Source organism: Phaenicophaeus curvirostris, chromosome 1 (genome assembly GCF_032191515.1).
Source record: "Phaenicophaeus curvirostris isolate KB17595 chromosome 1, BPBGC_Pcur_1.0, whole genome shotgun sequence".
Taxonomy (NCBI): Eukaryota; Metazoa; Chordata; class Aves; order Cuculiformes; family Cuculidae; genus Phaenicophaeus; species Phaenicophaeus curvirostris.
Window position 1 is genome coordinate 479,052 of NC_091392.1, and position 24,794 is coordinate 503,845.

At 56.1% G+C, this 24,794-nt stretch overlaps 2 protein-coding genes across 2 annotated transcripts; one reads left to right on the plus strand and one right to left on the minus strand.

Moving 5' to 3' along the window:
- Positions 1 to 5,241: 5,241 nt before the first annotated feature.
- LOC138716804 (acrosin-like) lies at positions 5,242 to 7,717 on the plus strand. Its single transcript, XM_069849985.1, has 5 exons — positions 5,242 to 5,312; positions 5,802 to 5,993; positions 6,244 to 6,509; positions 6,832 to 6,977; positions 7,364 to 7,717. Exons 1-5 carry the CDS (start codon positions 5,242 to 5,244, stop codon positions 7,715 to 7,717), a joined length of 1,029 nt encoding a protein of 342 aa, XP_069706086.1.
- Positions 7,718 to 11,139: 3,422 nt separating this feature from the next.
- Positions 11,140 to 14,741, minus strand: LOC138716809 (acrosin-like). Its single transcript, XM_069849990.1, has 5 exons — positions 14,671 to 14,741; positions 12,865 to 13,056; positions 12,365 to 12,614; positions 11,880 to 12,071; positions 11,140 to 11,493 (listed from the first exon to the last, which is right to left on the minus strand). The coding sequence occupies exons 1-5, from the start codon at positions 14,739 to 14,741 to the stop codon at positions 11,140 to 11,142; spliced, it is 1,059 nt and encodes a 352-aa protein (XP_069706091.1).
- Between the last annotated feature and the right edge of the window lie 10,053 nt (positions 14,742 to 24,794).

Sequence of the window (24,794 nt, forward strand, 5' to 3'; positions counted from 1 at the left end):
GAACAGGGGGAAGAGGACGCAGGGCAGGCTGAATGATGCCACCACCACGTTGTGCTGGGCCGCTGGCTGCTGCTCCACAGGCAGCCTTGAGGTCCCAGACCTGCTTGGTTCTGCCCTCCCACCTCAAGCTCCTCATCCAAGCCTACGGTGGCTGGTTGTGTTTTGTTAGGATGTTGTTTCTAGTCTGTTCTCTGGGTAGGAATAAATAGTTTTCACAGCAAACTCTGCTTCAGCCTCATTCTGTCTCCTGGGCGAGGCAAGGTCTCCATCCTGGTCGCTGCACAAGGTGACAAGGGCATGAAGGGAAAGTCTCACTCCAAAGGGTGACCCCATGCCTGGTTGGACAAGAGGGAGAGAAGAAGGGAATGGTGGTTCCAGGGGCTGGAGGTCTTCAGAGAATCACAGGACGGTTTGGGTTGGAAGGGACCTCAATGACCCCAATGAAGGCCAGGTTGGATGGAGCTTTGAGCACTCTGACTCAGTGGGATGTGTCCCTGCCCACGGCAGGAGGGTTGGAACTGGCTGGGCTTTGAGGTCCCTTCCAACCCAAACCATTCCATGACTCTGTGATTTACAGGATTCCACTTTAATGAGTGAAGGAGTGAATTATTTGTTAAGAGGTGTGCAGGCTTGAGCTTCCAGATCTGACAAGTGCTATGGTTATTTACAATATCCTGCTTATCTGACACAGTTTGGGGAAGAACACGCGTAACTGAAAGGTAGAAAAACTTCCCCATAGCAACAGTTTCCATCCCTCCATCCCTGTACTCCTCCTGCTAGGAAAGTTACACTTAAAGTAGGATAAAACACTGATCATCGACTAATCAAGAACTAAGACAGAATATAAGAATTCTGTTGATTCTTAACGTATCCTAGCAACAGACCCCAAGGTACTTGCTCAAAAGACCTCATGTGACAATAGGATCCAAGTGTGCTTAGGAAAAGTACATACTAGCTACCCTACCCAAGTAGAACATACACCTGCAACAGCCAAAAGACCATCATAAATCTTGTGAAAGACAGAAGAATAGGTTTCAGGAGGCAAGAAAGATATACCTGAGCGGTCAAGTGGAGATAAGTGCGGGCCCAGCCAAGAAAAATCGACGAGTTTGCCAAAAGAACAAGAAGTAATAAAGACAATGCGAGGAAGACTATTTACTTCATCTGAGGAAGACTACTTACTTCATCAGGACGACCCCCAGAGGGGGCTACGCAGGCGCAATAGAGACTGATGTCGCAATAAGGCGATGAAGTAACCTACCTATGCATATGTATTAGATAATGAAGTAACCTGTTGAATATACAATAGATTGCGAAACTTTTAGAAAATAAAAAGCGGACGCGATGTGACGGTCTTTGGAACCAGATCTGGGTGTGTACCCCTGGTTCCCGGGGCCTCGAAATAAAGAACCACATATAACCTCCTAGTGTGGTTATGTGTTTGTCATTCTGCTAACACTCCCATCCCTCCAGCCCTTCGCTGGGCTCTTCTTCATGGAGTAGGAATAATCTTCTGCTGTTGTACCCTGACGAAAATCACAGCTTGGTTCTTCTGTGGCTGCAGGACCCTTCTGACTGTCCTTGCACAGGGAAATACAGCAATCCACCCGACCAGATCTGGTGCTAGAATAGAGGAGGATCTGCAGGAGACGGCTTGTCTTCTCCACAGAGCTTGGCTGCTCTAAGCACATCCGGGAATCACCTTCAGGTTCACTCTCCAAAACCAAAGCAGCTCTAATTCCTGTTGGTCTGGGGTCCAGTTCTGGTGCTGGTGAAGCCTTGTGACACCTCTGGGGCCCTGAGAGCATCTCAGCTGCTTCCAGACAGAGCCTGCCCTCTCCTCCTGGGGACGTGGCTGCACAATCAGCTGTGTCCTTGTGTCTCTCCACCCAAGCCAGGATGGCAGCAAGAAGCTCCCACACCTTGTATGAGCTTTGACGTTGTCCAGCACCCTCTTGTAGAGAGCAATGAGGTCTCCCCTCAGCCTCCTCTTCTCCAGGCTCAACACCCGCAAGGCCCTCAGGCTTCTTCTCCAGCCCCTTCCCCAGCTTCGTTGCTCTTCTCTGCACTCGCTCCAGAGCCTCAACATCCTTCTTGTGGGGAGGGGCCCAGACCTGACCCCAGGATTTGAGGAGCGGTCTCCCCAGGGCCGAGGCCAGAGGGAGAAGAACCTCCCTGGCCCTGCTGGCCACGCCGTGTCTGATCCAAGCCAAGATGCCCTTGGCCTTCTTGGCCCCCTGGGCCCCTGCTGGCTCCTGTTCCACCAACCCCCCCAGGTCCTTCTCCTCCAGGCACTTTCCAGCCAGGCTTCTCCTAGGCTGGAGCTGCCCAGGGTTGTTGTGCCCCAAGGGCAGGACCCGCCATTTGGCCTCATTAACCCTCATCCCCTTGGTCTCAGCCCATGGATCCAGCCTGTTCAGATCCCCTTGGAGCATCCTGATCCTCCAGCAGATCCAGATTCCACCCAGCTTAGTGTCATCTCCAGACTTGCTAAGGATGCGCTCGATGCCCTCATCCAGGTCATTGATAAAGACATTGAACAGGGCTGGACCCAGCACGGAGCCCTGGGGACACCACTTGTCACTGGCCTCCAGCTGGAGTTAACTCCATCTCCCACCACTCTCTGGGCCCTCCAGCCAACCAGTTTTCCACCCAGGAGCTCGTTCTCCTCTCCAGGCCAGAGGGGACAGTTTCTGAAGCAGAACGCTGGGAGAAACTGTGTCAAATGCTTTCCTGAAGTCCTCTGCCAGCGGCAGCCCGCCCCGCGAGTCCGGGTAGAAGACGCCGGGGTAGATCCCGGAGCGCGTCTGGAAGCGGCCGGTCAGGGGGGACAAAGAGAAAGAAAGGGGTGATGACGCAAAGGGATGAGACGAAGCAAGAGAAAGGGGAAGGAGGTGAGAGGATGGATAAGGATTTTGGTGGTTTACAACATGGTTTTTCAAATAGTGTTTTTCCAGGCACTGTTCTGTCTTGAGTGAAGCATGTTCCGTGCTGAACAGACGTGGTTTTTCCTCTAATCAGCTCTATTTGCAGTTTTTCCCCTATCTCAAGCAGAGACAGAGAGCTGGAGTCAGCTCCGAATTAACAAGAGATTGCGCTGTTGTGAAATTCAGAACAACATTGAAACGAATCCTTGGAAAGTAATAGAATATGCACAAGATTTCGAGGAAAATTGATATGTAGGCATGTAAGTGGGAAATATATTCTGTAACCAGCATTTCTCTCACTGAACGCGACTGATGGGGATCGCCTGCCCTGATAAAAAAAACCCAAAACAGGTCCTAGAGGGCTTATTCGTCAGTATTTTCGGTGTCAGGGGGACGAGGGCAGAGAGAGGGGATGGTGAAGGGAGACGGTGGGGATGAAGGCAGCCAGGAGGGCAGCCGTGGGCACAAAGGGGGGTGAAAGCAGCACAGGGGTCGTGGGAAAGTGGGGTGGGATGAAGACAGATGGGGGGGTCGGGGAATGAAGCGAGAGAGGGGAGACATGAAGCTGGGGGGGCACGAGAGGGGAAAGAGGGTAGCAGAGGGAGTGAGGTGAGGGCAGAGGGGGAGAGAGAGAGAGAGGGGCGAGATGCAACGGGTGGGAGGCAAGAGGAGAAGGGGGATGACGGCAGAAGGGGTGGAATGAGGATGAGGGGAGGAAAGGAGGGCAGAGAGGGGGGACCAGGGCGAAGCTGGAGGGGGACGAGGGCAGAGAGAGTGGGGGGGACGAGGGCAGAGAGAGAGGAGGGGGGGCACGAGGCCAGAGAGAGATGGGGGTTCATGAGGTTCAAGAAGGCCAAGGGCAACATCTTACACCTGAGTCGGGGCAATCTGCATTTTCAATCCAGACTGGGGAATGAGGAGATTGGGAGCAGCCCTGAGGAGAAGGACTTGGGGTGATGGGGGACGAGAAGCTCCACAGGAGCCACAAGGTGTGCTCCCAGCCCAGAAATCTCCTGGGCTGCATCCAGAGAACTTGACCAGCAGGGAGGGAGGGGATTGTCCCCTCTGCTCCTCTCTGGGAGACCTCAGCTGGAGGGTTGGGGCCAGGGCTGGAACCCTCAGCAGGAGAAGGAGATGGAGCTGTTGGAACGGGCCCAGAGGAGGCTACAAAGATGATCCGAGAGCAGGAGCACCTCCCATGTGAGGACAGGCTGAGAGAGTTGGGCTTGTTCAGCCTGGAGAAGAGAAGGCTCCGGGGAGACCTTATAGCAACCTCCCAGTCACCGTTGGATAGAAGCACTCTCTGATGCATTTTGTAACCTACAGGTCTCTTTTTATCTAGTTTAGAGTTTGCAATTTCCCCCATCAAGGCTGTTTGAAGTTTGAGCAACCAGATCCAGCTTTGAGCAACCGAGCAGCCTGATCCAGTGGGAGGCGTCCTTGCCCATGGCAGGGGGGTTGGAACTGGATGGTCTTTAAGGTCCCTTCATCCCAAACCATTCTGTGATTGCATGGTATGAACCAAAAGGCTTTCCCAGCCTGCACCATTCCGGGATCCCCTATCCAGCACGGCTCCTGCTGAGGCTGTTGTGTGGTGGACTGCAAACCCAGCCATTCCCTATGGAATTCTTCCTCATGTCCAGTCTAACTCTGCCCCTCTCCAGTTTATCCCCACTGCCCCTCGTCCTATCCACAAAAGCCTTTGTGAACAGTCCCTCCCCAGCTTTCTTGGAGCCCCTTCAGGTACTGGAAGGTCTTTCTAAGGTCTCCTTGGAGCCTTCTCTTCTCTAGGCTGAACAACCCCAACTCTCTCAGCCTGTCGTCGTACAGGAGGTTCTGCAGCCCTCGCATCCTTGGAGCCTCCTCTGGACTCGTTCCAATAGCTCCATCTGCTTCTTCTGGACAGGATTCCAGAAGTGGACCCAACCCTCCAGCAGAGGCCTCACCAGAGAGAAATAGAGGGGCAGAATCCCCTCCCTCCCTGCTGGCCACGCTCTTTGGATGCAGCAGGAGAGCTCAGAGCCAGCTGCTGGTGCCTGATCCCAGGCTGCCCACACACACCACCCCTCAGAGCATTTTGTAGGGGATTTTGGGGTGTCCAACCCCACCTCCTGCCTCCCCTCCCACTTGGAACACCCCATGTCCCCCCCCAGCCCCGACTTCCCCGGACCCAGCCCCCAGAAGCAGCCGCTCTGTGACATCAGCTTGGGGCCACGGGCTCTGCGGGCAGCGTGGGCGCTACGGGCAGTGTGTCGGCTGGTGCTCTGCTGGACACCAGCTCTCGGATCTTCATCTCCCTCGTGTTGCTGGCACCATGAAGGTTCTCTTAGTCCTCGTCCTCCTGGCCCTGTTCTGGCCAGCACAGGGCTCCTGGGACACCTGCAAGTGAGTGGAACAGGCTGGGAGGGAGCTTGGGCAACGCTGCTGGGCTTCACTGGAGGATGCTCGCTTCCCAACAGCTTCACCAACCCCATGTGGTTCCTTCTCCAACCCCATGTTGTTCCTTCTCCACCTCCATGTGGTTCCCTCTCCAGCTCCATCTTGTTCTTTCTCCAACTCCTTGTAGTTCCTTCTCCAATCCCATATCGTTCCTTCTCCAGCTTCATGTGGTTCCTTCTCCAGTCCCGTGTATTTCCTACTCCATTCCCATGTGGTTCTTTCTCCAACCCCATGTGGTTCCTGACATTCTTCTCCATTTCCCAGGCTGCTAAGAGCTCCCTAAGAGCTAAAGCAGAGACAGAGGTGGACACCTGGGTGCCCCACGGGGTTCCTTGGCTCCGTGCTCCACACAGCGATGCCGGATGAGGAGGGAAGGTGCCTGCCCTTCAGCCCCAAGTCTCAAGCAGGACAGTAACGAGTTTCTGGTTTCCACAGGACCTGTGGACTCCGTCCCTTGGCTTACGGCACCGGGCGAGTGGTTGGAGGCAAAAATGCACAGCTGGGTTCCTGGCCATGGATTGTGAGCGTCCAACAGGTGTTCAAGACACACTTGGCTCCCGTGTGCGGAGGGACCATCATCCACCCCCAGTGGGTGCTGACAGCCGCCCACTGCTTCGTCAATACCCAGTAAGGAGGAGCAGGGGACAGGGAGATCCCTCAAACCCTGGCAGACGCCCTTTTTCTGCATCCAGAAAAAGGCTGGGCTTGTGTCACTGCATTCCCGATGCCTCCATCTCCATGATTCTTCTCCTCCGGGCGTCTTGGGGCAGTCGCACCCTCCCTAGATGCTCTCCTCTCCCACTTGGGAAGCAGGAGGCAGGGAAGCTGCAGCGCGTGGCTCCTCTCCCTCTCACTTCTCTCTCCATCCACCTTCCAGGCACGTCCCAGCATGGCGCGTGGTGGCCGGAACCACCTCGTTGACTCGCCCGGGTCCCGAGGAACAAGTGCGCTATGTCAGGCGGATCATCATCCACGAAGACTATTACAACATCACTCAGAGGAACGACATCGCCCTGATGGAGCTCTACGAGCCCTTCCAGTGCAGCCTCTACGTGCAGCTCGCCTGCGTCCCTGATTTCTCCCTGCAGCTCTGGCAGCTGAGAAGCTGCTACGTCAGCGGCTGGGGGGTCACCACGGCCAGATGTGAGTTCCCCAGACGTATTTGTATCCTGGGAGGTGGTGGAGTCCCCTCCCCTGGAGGAGTTTAAGGGGCGGGTGGATGATATGTTGAGGGACATGGTTTAGTGTTGATGGGAATGGTTGGACTCGATGATCCACTGGGTCTTTTGCAACCTGGTGATTCTATGATCTGCGTCCGGGGAGGTGGGAATGAGCTGCCAACCAGAGCAGGGTGGAAGGGGAACACCACAGCGATGCTGCTGCCGATGCAAAGCCAAGCCCTGGGGAAGAGAGGAGGAGAACTGGTGGCATCTGCTGGGGGTTCATTCCTGTCTTGTCCCCACAGCTTCTGGAGCACTGCCGGTGCTGCAGGAGGCCCGCGTCCACCTCATCGACACCCAAGTCTGTAACAGCAGCAGGTGGTACAGGGGAGCCGTCCACCCCCACAACCTGTGTGCGGGCTACGCGCAGGGCGGCATCGACACCTGCCAGGTAGGAGGGTGATCCCAGTCCCTAGCAAGTCCCCCTCCCACCACGGGGTCCCCATCACTCCGGGGGTCACCTCCTCGTCTCCAGCTGCTGCTCCATGCTCAGCGTCCAGTTGTCCCACAGCACTGTGACTCTGCAAAAAAGCTCATCCCATGTTCTCAGCATGCAGGGACCAACCCTGGAACATCCCTCTGCCCCACAGCCAGGAGAGAACCTGCCTGAGAGTCCCACAAACACCTCCCCAACCACGTTCCGTTGCCTCCAGCACTCTAGGAGAACCTTTCTGGGCAGGGAACACAGCTCTGGCAACTGCTGGCAGAGAGCAGGAGCAGATCCCTGGGGCTTATGGAGCCCCCAGCACCCTCTGAATCCTCTTTTCTTCTCTGCAGGGGGACAGCGGGGGTCCTCTGGTCTGCCAAGATCCCTCTACTGACCACTTCTGGCTGGTGGGGGTGACCAGCTTTGGGACAGGCTGTGCCCGAGCCCATCGTCCCGGGGTCTACACCGCCACGCAGCATTTCCGCGACTGGATCCTGGGGGTGATGAAGCGCTACTCGGCTCCAGCGGCAGCTGCATCGGAACGCACTTGGAGCCACTTTCCAACCACGACAAACCCTGCGGAGATAACCCCAGCGACGGAGCCGAGCGCTTTCAGCACCTGCCCGATTCCAATCAACAAGCTGGTGGACTTATTCACTAAGGTGATGGAGCTCCTGCAGGTCCTGACAGGTCGAAGGACCTGAGAACAGGGGGAAGAGGAGCAGCCTTGAGGTCCCAGACCTGCTTGGTCCTGCCCTCCCACCTCAAGCTCCCCATCCAAGCCTACGATGGCTGGTTGTGTTTTGTTAGGATGTTGTTTCTAGTCTGTTCCCTGTATAGCAATAAATAGTTTTCACAGCAAACTCTGCTTCAGCCTCATTCTGTCTCCTGGCCGAGGCAAGGTCTCCATCCTGGTCGCTGCACAAGGTGAGAAGGGCATGAAGGGAAAGACTCACTCCAAAGGGTGACCCCGTGCCTGCTTGGACAAGAGGGAGAGAAGAAGGGAATGGTGGTTCCAGGGGCTGGAGGTCTTCAGAGAATCACAGGACGGTTTGGGTTGGAAGGGATGTCAATGACCCCAATGAAGGCCAGGTTGGATGGAGCTTTGAGCACTCTGATCCAGTGGGAGGTGTCCCTGCCCACGGCAGGAAGGTTGGAACTGGGTGGGTTTTGAGGTCCCTTCCCACCCAAACTATTCCATGATTCTGTGATTTACAGGATTCCACTTTAATTGTTCTCCAGCCCCTTCACCAGCTTCCTTGCTCTTCTCTGCACTCGCTCTAGAGCCTCAACAGCTTTCTGGTGGGGAGGGACCCAGCACTGACCCCAGGATTCGAGGAGCGGTCTCCCCAGGGCCGAGGCCAGAGGGAGAAGAACCTCCCTGGCCCTGCTGGCCACGCCGGCTCTGCTCCAAGCCAAGATGCCCTTGGCCTTCTTGGCCCCCTGGGCCCCTGCTGGCTCCTGTTCAACCAACCCCCCCAGGTCCTTCTCCTCCAGGCACTTTCCAGCCAGGCTTCTCCTAGGCTGGAGCTGCCCAGGGTTGTTGTGCCCCAAGGACAGGACCCGCCCTTTGGCCTCGTTAACCCTCATCCCGTTGGTCTCAGCCCATGGATCCAGCCTGTTCAGATCCCTTTGGAGCCTCCTGATCCTCCAGCAGATCCAGATGAGGATGAGAGGAGGAAAGGACGGCAGAGAGGGGGGACCAGGGCGAAGCTGGAGGGGGATGAGGCCAGAGAGAGATGGGAGGGACGACGGCAGAGAGAGAGGGGCGGGGACGAGGCCAGACAGGGACGGGTGGGGGACGAGGCCAGACAGAGAGCGGGGGGGGCGAGGCCAGAGAGAGAGGGGGGGAACGAGGCCAGAGACGGAGAGGGGGATGAGGACGAGGTCGGGGAAGAGGGAGGAGAGCGGGGCCCGGCTCCTCGCGCCCCAGGGCCGCACCGGGAGGGGCTGCAGACGGGGGAGCTGCTGTAGAAGTCGGTGAAGCGCAGCCCCCGGGCCGCCAGCCGGTCCAGGCGCGGCGTGGCGGAGGACGGGTGCCCGTAGCACCCCAGGTCCCCGAAGCCCAGATCGTCCGCCAGCAGCAGCACGAAGCTGGGCCGGGCGGAGGCCGCTCCCCGGAGCAGCCCCAGAACCAACGGGAGGAACCAGCCCCGAGGCCCCATGGCGCCGCCTGCCGCGAGACCCACCGCCCCGGGCCGGAAGCGGAGACACAGACTTCCGGTGCGGTGACCGGAAGCGCCACGGGGCAAGCCGGGAAATGTAGTTCGCCGCGTGATTCGCCGTAGAAAAGGCTATATATTGAGTCTGCCGCGGGGCATGCCGGGAGTTGTAGTCCGACATGTCTGGGTGGGAGGCTCCAAAGGGACCTGAACAGGCTGGATCCATGGGCTGAGACCAACGGGATGAGGGTTAACGAGGCCAAAGGGCGGGTCCTGCCCTTGGGGCACAACAACCCTGGGCAGCTCCAGCCTAGGAGAAGGCTGGCTGGAAAGTGCCTGGAGGAGAAGGACCTGGGGGGGTTGGTTGGACAGGAGCCAGCAGGGGCCCAGGGGGCCAAGAAGGCCAAGGGCATCTTGGCTTGGATCAGACCCGACGTGGCCAGCAGGGCCAGGGAGGTTCTTCTCCCTCTGGCCTCGGCCCTGGGGAGACCGCTCCTCGAATCCTGGGGTCAGTTCTGGGCCCCTCCCCACCAGAAGGATGTTGAGGCTCTGGAGCGAGTGCAGAGAAGAGCAACGAAGCTGGGGAAGGGGCTGGAGAACAACCCTGAGGGCCCTGGGGGTGTTGAGCCTGGAGAAGAGGAGGCTGAGGGGAGACCTCATTGCTCTCTACAAGAGGGTGCTGGACAACGTCAAAGCTCATACAAGGTGTGGGAGCTTCCTGCTGCCATCCTGGCTTGGGTGGAGAGACACAAGGACACAGCTGATTGTGCAGCCACGTCCCCAGGAGGAGAGGGCAGGCTCTGTCTGGAAGCAGCTGAGATGCTCTCAGGGCCCCAGAGGTGTCACACGACTTCACCAGCACCAGAACCGGACCCCAGACCAACAGGAATTAGAGCTGCTTTGGTTTTGGAGAGTGAACCTGAAGGTGATTCCCGGATGTGCTTAGAGCAGCCAAGCTCTGTGGAGAAGACAAGCCGTCTCCTGCAGATCCTCCTCTATTCCAGCACCAGATCTGGTCGGATGGATTGCTGTATTTCCCTGTGCAAGGACAGTCAGAAGGGTCCTGCAGCCACAGAAGAACCAAGCTGTGATTTTCGTCAGGGTACAACAGCAGAAGTTTATTCCTACTCCATGAAGGAGGGCCCAGCGAAGGGCTGGAGGGATGGGAGGAGTAGAGGGATGGAGGGATGGGAGGAGTAGAGGGATGGAGGGATGGAAACTGTTGCTATGGGGCAGTTTTTCTACCTTTCAGTTACGCGTGTTCTTCCCCAAACTGTGTCAGATAAGCAGGATATTGTAAATAACCATAGCACTTGTCAGATCTGGAAGCTCAAGCCTGCACACCTCTTAACAAATAATTCACTCCTTCACTCATTAAAGTGGAATCCTGTAAATCACAGAGTCATGGAATGGTTTGGGTTGGAAGGGACCTCAAAGCCCAGCCAGTTCCAACCCTCCTGCCGTGGGCAGGGACACCTCCCACTGAGTCAGAGTGCTCAAAGCTCCATCCAACCTGGCCTTCATTGGGGTCATTGAGGTCCCTTCCAACCCAAACCATCCTGTGATTCTCTGAAGACCTCCAGCCCCTGGAACCACCATTCCCTTCTTCTCTCCCTCTTGTCCAACCAGGCACGGGGTCACCCTTTGGAGTGAGTCTTCCCCTTCGTGCCCTTCTCACCTTGTGCAGCGACCACGATGGAGACCTTGCCTCGCCCAGGAGACAGAATGAGGCTGAAGCAGAGTTTGCTGTGAAAACTATTTATTCCTACCCAGAGAACAGACTAGAAACAACATCCTAACAAAACACAACCAGTCATCGTAGGCTTGGATGGGGAGCTTGAGGTGGGAGGGTAGGACCAAGCAGGTCTGGGACCTCAAGGCTGCCTGTGGAGCAGCAGCCAGCGGCCCAGCACAACGTGGTGGTGGCATCATTCAGCCTGCCCTGCGTCCTCTTCCCCCTGTTCTCAGGTCCTTCGACCTGTCAGGACCTGCAGGAGCTCCTTCACCTTAGTGAATAAGTCCACCAGCTTGTTGATTGGAATCGGGCAGGCGCTGAAAGCGCTCGGCTCCGTCGCTGGGGTTATCTCCACAGGGTTTGTTGTGGTCGGAAAGTGGCTCCAAGTGCGTTCAGATGCAGGTGCCACTGGAGCCGAGTAGCGCGTCATCACCCCCAGGATCCAGTCACGGAAATGCTGCGTGGCGGTGTAGACCCCGGGACGATGGGCTCGGGCACAGCCTGTCCCAAAGCTGGTCACCCCCACCAGCCAGAAGTGGTCAGTAGAGGGATCTTGGCAGACCAGAGGACCCCCGCTGTCCCCCTGCGGAGAAGAAAAGAGGATTCAGAGAGTGCTGGGGGCTCCGTAAGCCCCAGGGATCTGCTCCTGCTCTCTGCCAGCAGTTGCCAGAGCTGTGTTCCCTGCCCAGAAAGGTTCTCCTAGAGTGCTGGAGCCAACAGAACGTGGTTGGGGAGGTGTTTGTGGGACTCTCAGGCAGGTTCTCTCCTGGCTGTGGGGCAGAGGGATGTTCCAGGGTTGGTCCCTGCATGCTGAGAACATGGGATGAGCTTTTTTGCAGAGTCACAGTGCTGTGGGACAACTGGACGCTGAGCATGGAGCAGCAGCTGGAGATGAGGAGGAGACCCCCGGAGTGATGGGGACCCCGTGGTGGGAGGGGGACTTGCTAGGGACTGGGATCACCCTCCTACCTGGCAGGTGTCGATGCCGCCCTGCGCGTAGCCCGCACACAGGTTGTGGGGGTGGACGGCGCCCCTGTACCACCCGCTGCTGTTACAGACTTGGGTGTCGATGAGGTGGACGCGGGCCTCCTGCAGCACCGGCAGTGCTCCAGAAGCTGTGGGGACAAGACAGGAATGAACCCCCAGCACATGCCACCAGTTCTCCTCCTCTCTTCCCCAGGGCTTGGCTTTGCATCGGCAGCGGCATCGCTGTGGTGTTCCCCTTCCACCCTGCTCTGGTTGGCAGCTCATTCCCACCTCCCCGGACGCAGATCATAGAATCACCAGGTTGGAAAAGACCCATCGGATCATCGAGTCCAACCATTCCCATCAATCACTAACCCATGTCCCTCAGCACCTCGTCCACCCGTCCCTTAAACTCCTCCAGGGAAGGGAACTCCACCACCTCCCAGGATTCAAATACGTCTGGGGAACTCACATCTGGCCGTGGTGACCCCCCAGCCGCTGACGTAGCAGCTCCTCAGCTGCCAGAGCTGCAGGGAGAAGTCGGGGACGCAGGCGAGCTGCACGTAGAGGCCGCAGTGGAAGGGCTCGTAGAGCTCCATCAGGGCGATGTCGTTCCTCTGAGTGATGTTGTAATAGTCTTCGTGGATGATGATCCGCCTGACATAGCGCACTTGTTCCTCGGGACCCGGGCGAGTCAACGAGGTGGTTCCGGCCACCACGCGCCACGCTGGGACGTGCCTGGAAGGTGGATGGAGAGAGAAGTGAGAGGGAGAGGAGCCACGTGCTGCAGCTTCCCTGCCTCCTGCTTCCCAAGTGGGAGAGGAGAGCATCTAGGGAGGGTGCGACTGCCCCAACGCGCCCGAAGGAGAAGAATCATGGAGATGGAGGCATTGGCGATGCAGTGACACAAGCCCAGCCTTTTTCTGGATGCAGAAAAAGGGCGTCTGCCAGGGTTTGAGGGATCTCCCTGTCCCCTGCTCCTCCTTACTGGGTATTGACGAAGCAGTGGGCGGCTGTCAGCACCCACTGGGGGTGGATGATGGTCCCTCCGCACACGGGGGCCAAGTGCGTCTTGAACACCTGCTGGACGCTCACAATCCATGGCCAGGAACCCAGCTGTGCATTTTTGCCTCCAACCACTCGCCCGGTGCCGTAAGCCAAGGGACGGAGTCCACAGGTCCTGTGGAAACCAGAAACTCGTTACTGTCCTGCTTGAGACTTGGAGCTGAAGGGCAGGCACCTTCCCTCCCCATCCGGCATCGCTGTGTGGAGCACGGAGCCAAGGAACCCTGTGGGGCACCCAGGTGTCCACCTCTGTCTCTGCTTTAGCTCTTAGGGAGCCCTTAGCAGCCTGGGAAATGGAGAAGAATAGCAGGAACCACATGGGGTTGGAGAAAGAACCACATGGGAATGGAGAAGGAACGATATGGGACTGGAGAAGGAACCACATGGAGCTGGAGAAGGAACCATATGGGATTGGAGAAGGAACTACATGGAGTTGGAGAAAGAACAAGATGGAGCTGGAGAGGGAACCACATGGAGGTGGAGAAGGAACAACATGGGGTTGGAGAAGGAACCACATGGGGTTGGTGAAGCTGTTGGGAAGCGAGCATCCTCCAGTGAAGTCCAGCAGTGTTGCCCAAGCTCCCTCCCAGCCTGTTCCACTCACTCGCAGGTGTCCCAGGAGCCCTGTGCTGGCCAGAACAAGGCCAGGAAGATGAGGACTAAGAGAACCTTCATGGTTCTAGCGACACGAGGGAGATGAAGATCTGAGAGCTGGTGTCCAGCAGAGCACCAGCCTACACACTGCCCGTAGCGCCCACGCTGCCCGCAGAGCCCGTGGCCCCAAGCTGATGTCACAGAGTGGCTGCTTCTGGGGGCTGGGTCCGGGGAACTCGGGACTAGGGGGGGACATGGGGTGTTCCAAGTGGGAGGGGAGGCAGGAGGTGGGGTTGGACACCCCAAAATCCCCTACAAAACGCTCTGCTGGGGTGGTGTGTGTGGTTCCGAGCTCTGCCTGCCCAGAGCCAGCAGGGAAACCCCAAGGGTGGCAGCACAGGCTCTCTGGGAAGGGCACAGACTCGTTGAGGTTGGGAAAGAACTCGAAGATCATCCAGTTCAACCATCCACACAACACCAGCTCTGCCTACTAAGCCACGTCCCTATGTGTCACCCCAACACGTTTTCCTAACACCTCCAGGGATGGAGACTCCACCGCACCCTCTGCCAGGGCTTCATCGCTCTTTCAGTAAAGAATTTTTTCCTAGTATCCATCTAAGGCTCCTCTGGCACAACCTGAGTCCCTTCCCTCTTGTTCTGTTGCTTGTCCCTGGGGAGAACACAACAACTCGCCTCAGCACAACCTCCTTTCTGGGAGCTGCAGAGAGCGATGAGGTCTCCTCTTAAGCCTCCTCTTCTCCAGACTAAACAGCCCCAGGTCCCTCAGCTGCTCCCAGAACCCCTGTTCTCCAGCCCCTTCCCCAGCTCCGTTCCCTTCTCCGGACAAACTCCAGCCCCTCAAGGTCTTTCTTAGAGCGAGGAGCCCAAACCTGAACCCAGGATTTGAGGTGCAGCCTCCCCAGCGCTGAGCCAAGAGGACAATCCCTTCCCTGCTCCCCCTGGCCACACCACGGCTGGTCCAAGCCAGGAGGCTATTGGCCTTTTTGGCCACCTGGGCCCCTGCTGGTTCCTGTTCTGCTGCTGCTGACCAGCACCCCAGGTCCTTTTCCTCCGCTTTTCCCCACGCCCGGAGCGTTCCCTGGGGTTGTTGTGCCCAACACCCTGTGCCACTCACTCGCAGGTCTCCCACGATGCCTGCGCCCGCTGGCACAGGGCCAGCAGGAGGAAGGCGAGGAGCATCTTCATGGTGCCAGCGACACGAGGGAGATGAAGATCCGAGAGCTGGTGTCCAGCAGAGCACCAGTCGACACGCTGCCCGTAGCGCCCACGCCGCCCGCAGAGCCCGTGGCCCCAAGCTGATGTCACAGAGCGGCTGCTTCTGGGCGCTGGGTGCGGGGAACTCGGGGCTGGGGGGGGACATGGGGTGTTCCAAGTGGGAGGGGAGGCAGGAGGTGGGGTTGGACACCCCAAAATCCCCTACAAAATGCTCTGAGGGGTGGTGTGTGTGGGCAGCCTGGGATCAGGCACCAGCACCTGGCTCTGAGCTCTCCTGCTGCATCCAAAGAGCGTGGCCAGCAGGGAGGGAGGGGATTCTGCCCCTCTATTTCTCTCTGGTGAGGCCTCAGCTGCAGGGTTGGGTCCACTTCTGGAATCCTGACCAGAAGAAGCAGATGGAGCTATTGGAACGAGTCCAGAGGAGGCTCCAAGGATGATGCGAGGGCTGGAGAACCTCCTGTACGACGACAGGCTGAGAGAGTTGGGCTTGTTCAGCCTGGAGAAGAGAAGGCTCCAAGGAGACCTTAGAGAGACCTTCCAGTACCTGCAGGGGCTCCAAGAAAGCTGGGGAGGGACTGTTCACAAAGGCTTTTGTGGATAGGACGAGGGGCAGTGGGGATAAACTGGAGAGGGGCAGAGTTAGACTGGACAGGAGGAGGAATTTCTTCATGATGAGGGTGGGGAGGCCCTGGAACAGGTTTCCCAGGGAAGGTGTCGCTGCCCCATCCCTGGAGGTCTTCAAGGCCAGGTTGGATGGGGCTCTGAGCCCCAGATCCAGTGGCAGGTGTTCCTGCCCATTTCAGGAAGTTGGAACAGCATGATCTTTAAGGTCTCTTCCAACCCAAACTATTCTGTAGGGAATGGCTGGGTTTGCAGTCCACCACGCAACAGCCTCAGCAGGGGCCGTGCTGGATAGGGGATCCCGGAATGGTGCAGGCTGGGAAAGCCTTTCAGTTCATACCATGGAATCACAGAATGGTTTGGGATGAAGGGACCTTAAAGATCATCCAGTTCCAACCCCTCTGCCATGGGCAGGGACTCCTCCCACTGGATCAGGCTGCTCTGTTGCTCAAAGCTGGATCTGGTTGCTCAAACAGCCTTGAGGGGGGAAATTGCAAACTCTAAACTAGATAAAAAGAGACCTTTGAAGGTTACAAAATGCATCGGAGAGTGCTTCTATCCAACAGTGACTGGGAGGTTGCTCTAAGGTCTCCCCGGAGCCTTCTCTTCTCCAGGCTGAACCACCCCAACTCTCTCAGCCTGTCCTCATACGGGAGGTTCTCCAGCCCTCGCATCATCCTTGGAGCCTCCTCTGGGCCCATTCCAACAGCTCCATCTCCTTCTCCTGCTGAGGATTCCAGCCCTGGCCCCAACCCTCCAGCTGAGGTCTCCCCAGAGAGGAGCAGAGGGGACAATCCCCTCCCTCCCTGCTGGCCACGTTCTCTGGATGCAGCCCAGGAGGATTCTGGGCTGTGAGCACACATTGTGGCTCCTGTGGAGCTTCTCGTCCCCCATCACCCCAAGTCCTTCTCCGCACGGCTACTCCCAATCTCCTCATTCCCCAGTCTGGATTGAAAATGCAGATTGCCCCGTGTTGGAACATTTTACACAGAACAAGGCCTGGATGCTGTGAGATTGTTTAATACTGAACAACTCTAACACGGCCTTGAAACAGAGAGCCGAAAGATAAACAGGGGCCAGCTGGGAGGAATGTAGTGGCTACTTCTGTGGGAACCAGCACCGGCTGAAAGAAAAACAATTGAAGAGAACTGTCAACGTATTTAAGTTCAGTATAACTTGGTTTCTTAGCATGTGCAGTAGTTTAGCCAATAATAGATTAGTAACAGCCTTATGGACAGCTACCTTTAACCAATAATACACTGTAGATACCCTCGTGGGCACCCAGTTGTGTAACCGAAAAGGGTTTATAAAGAAACAGCTAAGCTCAATAAAGTGAACACTCGCTGATCACATTGATCTCTGCGTTTTGGTTCCATGCTCCTGTCAACGAGTGGCGCCCGAACAGGGACCCTCAGATTGCTTGCCGAAGTTGCTCTGAACGACTGAAGACGCGGTAGAGGGTGGAAGGACCGGCCGAAAACTTTCCGGCACTGACCCGGTGCTGAAGATTTTTCCGGAACTGCTGAAGATTTTCCGGCACTGCTGATGATTTTCCGGCATTGCTGATGGCTTTCCGGCATTTCTGAAGATTGGAGTAAGACGCGCGTCCAAATAAAGAAGACTCCGGAGTCAAAGATCCGCTACAGGCAAGTAGCGGCGGTCGGGGGAGGAATGGGTTCCACACTTTTTAAAGATAATGAAGAGGCAGTGGTGAAAATCCTCCAACCTATCCTCTCCAAGAGGGTCCGATAGACACCGACAAGGAGCCCGATCCCCCCCCTCACTGTCCCTCAGACCAACGGGCACAAGCCAGGGGGGAGGCACAGTAGCAGGGAGAAGTTGAAAGATTGCAAGCTTTGATCTGTGTGCGGCACGGCAGTCAGCACTGGGAACTAATTAGTGATGAAGCGATAAAGGAGATTCCAAAAACTGTAAAAAGAGAACCAAGCCGCCCGGCCAAGGGCCGCTCCCCCACCCCCCCCACCCCTCCAGCTCCCGCAGAGCGGGCCTCTGCCCTGGGCTGAGGGGGGAGCCGCTCACCACCACTGCCGCCGCGAAACCCAGACAGTTTCAGCGTTACAGAAGGGCCTGTTAATAGATACAAGAAGAAATGGCTCAATTAAACAACGTTGGTACCAGTTCAAGAATCAAGACAGTTATAAACACTTATAAAGATACTGGATGTTGGAAAGTTGAAACAGGCATGACCTTTCTGTGGTGTTTATAGATACATCAAAGGGTGTGCTCGACAAGCAGGTAGACAACTGAGCAGTTACAGAAGCCTTAATTTTGCAATCTGTGACAAAAAATCCTAATGATGAATGTAGAAAGATGTGGTGCAGTCTGCAAACTCCTACAACAAGAGCTGGGATCACTTACCTATCAAGCACAGCTGGTAGCTGCTGCCCTGACTGTAATCTGGGACAGAAATACGTTTTGTTAGAGACACGGCAAGGAGAGACATTTTAAAAGAGACTGCCACACGCACCGCCAGGAGAGAGGGCCTAAAATCTGCCCTCGGTGTGGAAAGCACAAACATTTTACCAGTTGGTGTAAGTCAAAATGGGATAAGAACGGGACAGTATTGTCAGAAAACCAGGAGCAAAGCATGGTTCAGAGGCACGTACCAACACAGACGCCTCCGCAGCGAGCAGCAGCTCTCACCTCAGAGCAAGCAGCAGCTCTCACCTCAGAGCAAGAACCAGAGGCAGCACCGAGATAGACGTGATCAGCACCATCGCAGTAGTGCTCCAATCGTCTGCACATCACACAATAGCATGGAACGTAAAAGGACCATTGGAGGGTGGCTTTACTAACTCGTAAACCTCCAATGGCATGAGGTTTAACAAGGCCAAATGCCGGGTCCTGCACTTGGGGCACAACAACCCTATGCAGTGCTACAGACTAGGAGAAGTCTGGCTAGAAAGCTGCCTGGAGGAGAGGGACCTGGGGGTGTTGGTTGACATGTATTTGCATGCTGTTACTAACCAATGAAATTGTAATACGATGATGTAGTCGAGTATAAGGAAAGTATATAACCTAACTTCTTTTGAATAAAGTTGACCTTGCTTTATCATTTTGATTTGACCGCTTGGTTCCTCCCGTCCCGGCAGGAAAAAAGGTGGGGGGTGAGAATCAGGAGAGACACTGCTAAATACATTGATGAATGTGCAATATGTAATGAATTTTTTGCAATTAGCAGGAGATGATCAAATTGTGCTAAAGTTGAAGCATGTACAAACCATGTCGTCAAAATCAGAGCAAATATAAGACAATGTGAAAGTGCTATTGAAAAACAGTTATTATGGGCAATGGGCAGGTCTGTATAAGCTACTAACGTGGGGACGAGGTTGTGTTTGTGTTTTAAGAGATGCAGGACCAGTTTGGGCACCTGCGAGGTGGATCAAGCCCACGTTGCTGTATGACAACTGTTAAGCCCCAGCCACGAAAACAGTCAACAAGAATGAGGAGGATGTTAACATTATGGATGCTCTTAATCCTATGGGTGGTAGTTAAAGGATGTCCCTGGCTGATCAGTTCTTGAAAGAATGGGTGGATAACAGGATGGGTATGAGAACTGTTGGTCAAAGGAGGAATTTTATTTTTAATGGTGTTAATTGCTTTGACAATTATCCTGTGTGTTACAGTGTCTACAACGTCAAGTCGATAATATGTTTCACCTGAACGCTTTAGTCATCAAAAAACAAAAAGGGGGAATTGTTGGAACATTTTACACAGAACAAGGCCTGGATGCTGTGAGATTGTTTAATACTGAACAACTCTAACACGGCCTTGAAACAGAGAGCCGAAAGATAAACAGGGGCCAGCTGGGAGGAATGTAGTGGCTACTTCTGTGGGAACAAGCACCGGCTGAAAGAAAAACAATTGAAGAGAACTGTCAACGTATTTAAGTTCAGTATAACTTGGTTTCTTAGCATGTGCAGTAGTTTAGCCAATAATAGATTAGTAATAGCCTTATGGAGAGCTACCTTTAACCAATAATACACTGTAGATACCCTGGTGGGCACCCAGTTGTGTAACCGAAAAGGGTTTATAAAGAAACAGCTAAGCTCAATAAAGTGAACACTCGCTGATCACATTGATCTCTGCATTTTGGTTCCATGCTCCCGTCAACAGCCCCAACTCAGGTGTAGGATGTTGCCCTTGGCCTTGTTGAAGCTCATGAACCCCCCTCTCTCTCTCTCCCCACCTCTGCCCTCACCTCACTCCCTCTGCTACCCTCTTTCTCACTCTCTTGCCCCCTAGCTTCATGTCTCCCCTCTCTCGCTTCATTCCCCGACCCCCCCATCTGCCTTCATCCCACCCCACTTTCCCACGACCCCTGTGCTGCTTTCACCCCCCTTTGTGCCCACGGCTGCCCTCCTGGCTGCCTTCATCCCCACCGTCTCCCTTCACCATCCCCTCTCTCTGCCCTCGTCCCCCTGACACCGAAAATACTGACGAATAAACCCTCTAGGACTTGGTTTGGGTTTTTTTTTATCAGGGCAGGCGATCCCCATCAGTCGTGTTCAGTGAGAGAAATGCTGGTTACAGAATATATTTCCCATGTACATGCCTACATATCAATTTTCCTCGAAATCTTGTGCATACTCTATTACTTTCCAAGGATTCGTTTCAATGTTGTTCTGAATTTCACAACAGCGCAATCTCTTGTTAATTCGGAGCTGACTCCAGCTCTCTGTCTCTGCTTGAGATAGGGGAAAATCTGCAAATAGAGCTGATTAGAGGAAAAAACACGTCTGTTCAGCACGGAACATGCTTCACTCAAGACAGAACAGTGCCTGGAAAAACACTATTTGAAAAACCATGTTATAAAACACCAAAATCATTATCCATCCTCTCACATCCTTCCCTTTTCTCTTGCTTTGTCTCATCCCTTTGCCTCATCACCCCTTTCTTTCTCTTTTGTCCCAACCCACTAGGGCTTCGAGCACTTCCTTGGGGTGCCCTACTCCCACGACCAGGTGAGGAGCTGGGGGGCATCCAGCAGGAATGGGGAGAGAGCTCGAAGGGATGAGGGAAAGGCTGGGGATGGATCTTCCTGGACTTCAGGAAAGCCTTGGACACAGTTTCTCCCAGCGTTCTGCTTCAGAAATTGTCCCCTCTGGCCTGAACAGGAGAACGAGCTCCTGGGTGGAAAACTGGTTGGCTGGAGGGCCCGGAGAGTGGTGGGAGATGGAGTTAACTCCAGCTGGAGGCCAGTGACAAGTGGTGTCCCCAGGGCTCAGTGCTGGGTCCAGCCCTGGTCAATGTCTTATCAATGACCTGGATGAGGGCATCAAGTGCATCCTTAGCAAGTTTGGAGATGACACTGAGCTGGGTGGAATCTGGATCTGCTGGAGGGTCGGGAGGCTCCAAAGGGATCTGAACAGGCTGGATCCATGGGCTGAGACCAACGGGATGAGGGTTAACGAGGCCAAAGGGCGGGTCCTGCCCTTGGGACACAACAACCCTGGGCAGCTCCAGCCTAGGAGAAGGCTGGCTGGAAAGTGCCTGGAGGAGAAAGACCTGGGGGGGTTGGTTGAACAGGAGGCAGCAGGGGCACAGGGGGCCAAGAAGGCCAAGGGCATCTTGGCTTGGAGCAGAGCCGGCGTGGCCAGCAGGGCAAGGGAGGTTCTTGTCCCTCTGGCCTCAGCCCTGGGGAGACCGCTCCTCGAATCCTGGGGTCAGTGCTGGGCCCCTCCCCACCAGAAGGATGTTGAGGCTCTGGAGCGAGTGCAGAGAAGAGCAACGGAGCTGGGGAAGGGGCTGGAGAAGAAGCCTGAGGGCCCTGGGGGTGTTGAGCCTGGAGAAGAGGAGGCTGAGGGGAGACCTCATTGCTCTCTACAAGAGGGTGCTGGACAACGTCAAAGCTCATACAAGGTGTGGGAGCTTCCTGCTGCCATCCTGGCTTGGGTGGAGAGACACAAGGACACAGCTGATTGTGCAGCCACGTCCCCAGGAGGAGAGGGCAGGCTCTGTCTGGAAGCAGCTGAGATGCTCTCAGGGCCCCAGAGGTGTCACAAGGCTTCACCAGCACCAGAACTGGACCCCAGACCAACAGGAATTAGAGCTGCTTTGGTTTTGGAGAGTGAACCTGAAGGTGATTCCCAGATCTGCTTAGAGCAGCCTAGCTCTGTGGAGAAGACAAGCCGTCTCCTGCAGATCCTCCTCTATTCCAGCACCAGATCTGGTCGGATGGATTGCTGTATTTCCCTGTGCAAGGACAGTCAGAAGGGTCCTGCAGCCACAGAAGAACCAAGCTGTGATTTTCGTCAGGGTACAACAGCAGAAGTTTATTCCTACTCCATGAAGAAGAGCCCTGCGAAGGGCTGGAGGTATGGGAGGAGTGGAGGGATGGAGGGATGGAAACTGTTGCTACAGGGCAGTTTTTCTACCTTTCAGTTACGCGTGTTCTTCCCCAAACTGTGTCAGATAAGCAGGATATTGTAAATAACCATAGCACTTGTCAGATCTGGAAGCTCAAGCCTGCACACCTCTTAACAAATAATTCACTCCTTCACTCATTAAAGTGGAATCCTGTAAATCACAGAGTCATGGAATGGTTTGGGTTGGAAGGGACCTCAAAGCCCAGCCAGTTCCAACCCTCCTGCCGTGGGCAGGGACACCTCCCACTGGATCAGAGTGCTCAAAGCTCCATCCAACCTGGCCTTCACTGGGGTCATTGAGGTCCCTTCCAACCCAAACCGTCCTGTGATTCTCTGAAGACCTCCAGCCCCTGGAACCACCATTCCCTTCTTTTCTCCCTCTTGTCCAACCAGGCACGGGGTCACCCTTTGGAGTGAGTCTTCCCCTTCGTGCCCTTCTCACCTTGTGCAGCGACCAGGATGGAGACCTTGCCTCGCCCAGGAGACAGAATGAGGCTGAAGCAGAGTTTGCTGTGAAAACTATTTATTGCTACACAGAGAACAGACTAGAAACAACATCCTAACAAAACACAACCAGCCACCATAGGCTTGGATGGGGAGCTTGAGGTGGGAGGGCAGGACCAAGCAGGTCTGGGACCTCAAGGCTGCCTGTGGAGCAGCAGCCAGCGGCCCAGCACAACGTGGTGGTGGCATCATTCAGCCTGCCCTGCGTCCTCTTCCCCCTGTTCTCAGGTCCTTCGACCTGTCAGGACCGGCAGGAGCTCCTTCACCTTAGTGAAGAAGTCCACCAGCTTGTTGATTGGAATCGGGCAGGCGCTGAAAGCGCTCGGCTCCGTCGCTGGGGTTATCTCCGCAGGGTTTGTCGTGGTCGGAAAGTGGCTCCAAGCGCGTTCTGATGCAGCTGCCGCTCGAGCTGAGTAGTGCGTCATCACCCCCAGGATCCACTCGCGGAAATGCTGCGTGGCGGTGTAGACCCCGGGACGATGGGCTCGGGCACAGCCTGTCCCAAAGCTGGTCACCCCCACCAGCCAGAAGTGGTCAGTAGAGGGATCTTGGCAGACCAGAGGACCCCCGCTGTCCCCCTGCAGAGAAGAAAAGAGGATTCAGAGGGTGCTGGGGGCTCCATAAGCCCCAGGGATCTGCTCCTGCTCTCTGCCAGCAGTTGCCAGAGCTGTGTTCCCTGCCCAGAAAGGTTCTCCTAGAGTGCTGGAGCCAACAGAACGTGGTTGGGGAGGTGTTTGTGGGACTCTCGGGCAGGTTCTCTCCTGGCTGTGGGGCAGAGGGATGCTCTGGGCAGGCAGAGCTCGGAACCACACACACCACCCCAGCAGAGCGTTTTGTAGGGGATTTTGGGGTGTCCAACCCCACCTCCAGCCTCCCCTCCCGCTTGGAACACCCCATGTCCCCCCCCAGCCCCGACTTCCCCGCACCCAGCCCCCAGAAGCAGCCGCTCTGTGACATCAGCTTGGGGCCACGGGCTCTGCGGGCGGCGTGGGCGCTACGGGCAGCGTGTGGGCTGGTGCTCTGCTGGACACCAGCTCTCAGATCTTCATCTCCCTCGTGTCGCTGGAACCATGAAGATGCTCCTCGCCTTCCTCCTGCTGGCCCTGTGCCAGCGGGCGCAGGCATCGTGGGAGACCTGCGAGTGAGTGGCACAGGGTGTTGGGCACAACAACCCCAGGGAACGCTCCGGGCGTGGGGAAAAGCGGAGGAAAAGGACCTGGGGTGCTGGTCGGCAGCAGCAGAACAGGAACCAGCAGGGGCCCAGGTGGCCAAAAAGGCCAATAGCCTCCTGGCTTGGACCAGCCGTGGTGTGGCCAGGGGGAGCAGGGAAGGGATTGTCCTCTTGGCTCAGCGCTGGGGAGGCTGCACCTCAAATCCTGGGTTCAGGTTTGGGCTCCTCGCTCTAAGAAAGACCTTGAGGGGCTGGAGTTTGTCCGGAGAAGGGAATGGAGCTGGGGAAGGGGCTGGAGAACAGGGTTTCTGGGAGCGGCTGAGGGACCTGGGGCTGTTTAGTCTGGAGAAGAGGAGGCTTAAGAGGAGACCTCATCGCTCTCTGCAGCTCCCAGAAAGGAGGTTGTGCTGAGGCGAGTTGTTGTGTTCTCCCCAGGGACAAGCACCAGAACAAGAGGGAAGGGACTCAGGTTGTGCCAGAGGAGCTTTAGATGGATACTAGGAAAAAATTCTTTACTGAAAGAGCGATGAAGCCCTGGCAGAGGGTGTGGTGGAGTCTCCATCCCTGGAGGTGTTAGGAAAACGTGTTGGGGTGACACATTGGGACGTGGCTTAGTAGGCACAGCTGGTGTTGTGTGGATGGTTGAACTGGATGATCTTCGAGTTCTTTCCCAACCTCAACGATTCTGTGCCCTTCCCAGAGAGCCTGTGCTGCCACCCTTGGGGTTTCCCTGCTGGCTCGGGGCAGGCAGAGCTCGGAACCACACACACCACCCCAGCAGAGCGTTTTGTAGGGGATTTTGGGGTGTCCAACCCCACCTCCTACCTCCCCTCCCGCTTGGAACACCCCATGTCCCCCCCCAGCCCCGAGTTCCCCGGACCCAGCCCCCAGAAGCAGCCGCTCTGTGACATCAGCTTGGGGCCACGGGCTCTGCGGGCGGCGTGGGCGCTACGGGCAACGTGTGGGTTGTTGCTCTGCTGGACACCAGCTCTCGGACCTTCATCTCCCTCGTGTCGCTCACACCATGAAGGTTCTCTTAGTCCTCGTCCTCCTGGCCCTGTTCTGGCCAGCACAGGGCTCCTGGGACACCTGCGAGTGAGTGGAACAGGCTGGGAGGGAGCTTGGGCAACGCTGCTGGGCTTCACTGGAGGATGCTCTCTTCCCAACAGCTTCACCAACCCCATGTGGTTCCTTCTCCAACCCCATGTGGTTCCTGACATTCTTCTCCATTTCCCAGGCTGCTAAGGGCTCCCTAAGAGCTAAAGCAGAGACAGAGGTGGACACCTGGGTGCCCCACAGGGTTCCTTGGCTCCGTGCTCCACACAGCGATGCCAGGTC

What these genes read in the sequence shown, in the direction of transcription:
- LOC138716804 (XM_069849985.1), top strand. Translation starts at nt 5,242, where the DNA reads ATGAAGGTTCTCTTAGTCCTCGTCCTCCTGGCCCTGTTCTGGCCAGCA. An exon ending in GGCTCCTGGGACACCTGCAA is followed by an intron (nt 5,313 to 5,801) that starts GTGAGTGGAACA and finishes TGGTTTCCACAG; the next exon opens with GACCTGTGGACTCCGTCCCT. An exon ending in GCGGCATCGACACCTGCCAG is followed by an intron (nt 6,978 to 7,363) that starts GTAGGAGGGTGA and finishes TCTTCTCTGCAG; the next exon opens with GGGGACAGCGGGGGTCCTCT.
- LOC138716809 (XM_069849990.1), bottom strand. Translation starts at nt 14,741, where the DNA reads ATGAAGATGCTCCTCGCCTTCCTCCTGCTGGCCCTGTGCCAGCGGGCG. An exon ending in CACTGCTTCGTCAATACCCA is followed by an intron (nt 12,615 to 12,864) that starts GTAAGGAGGAGC and finishes TCCACCTTCCAG; the next exon opens with GCACGTCCCAGCGTGGCGCG. An exon ending in GCGGCATCGACACCTGCCAG is followed by an intron (nt 11,494 to 11,879) that starts GTAGGAGGGTGA and finishes TCTTCTCCGCAG; the next exon opens with GGGGACAGCGGGGGTCCTCT.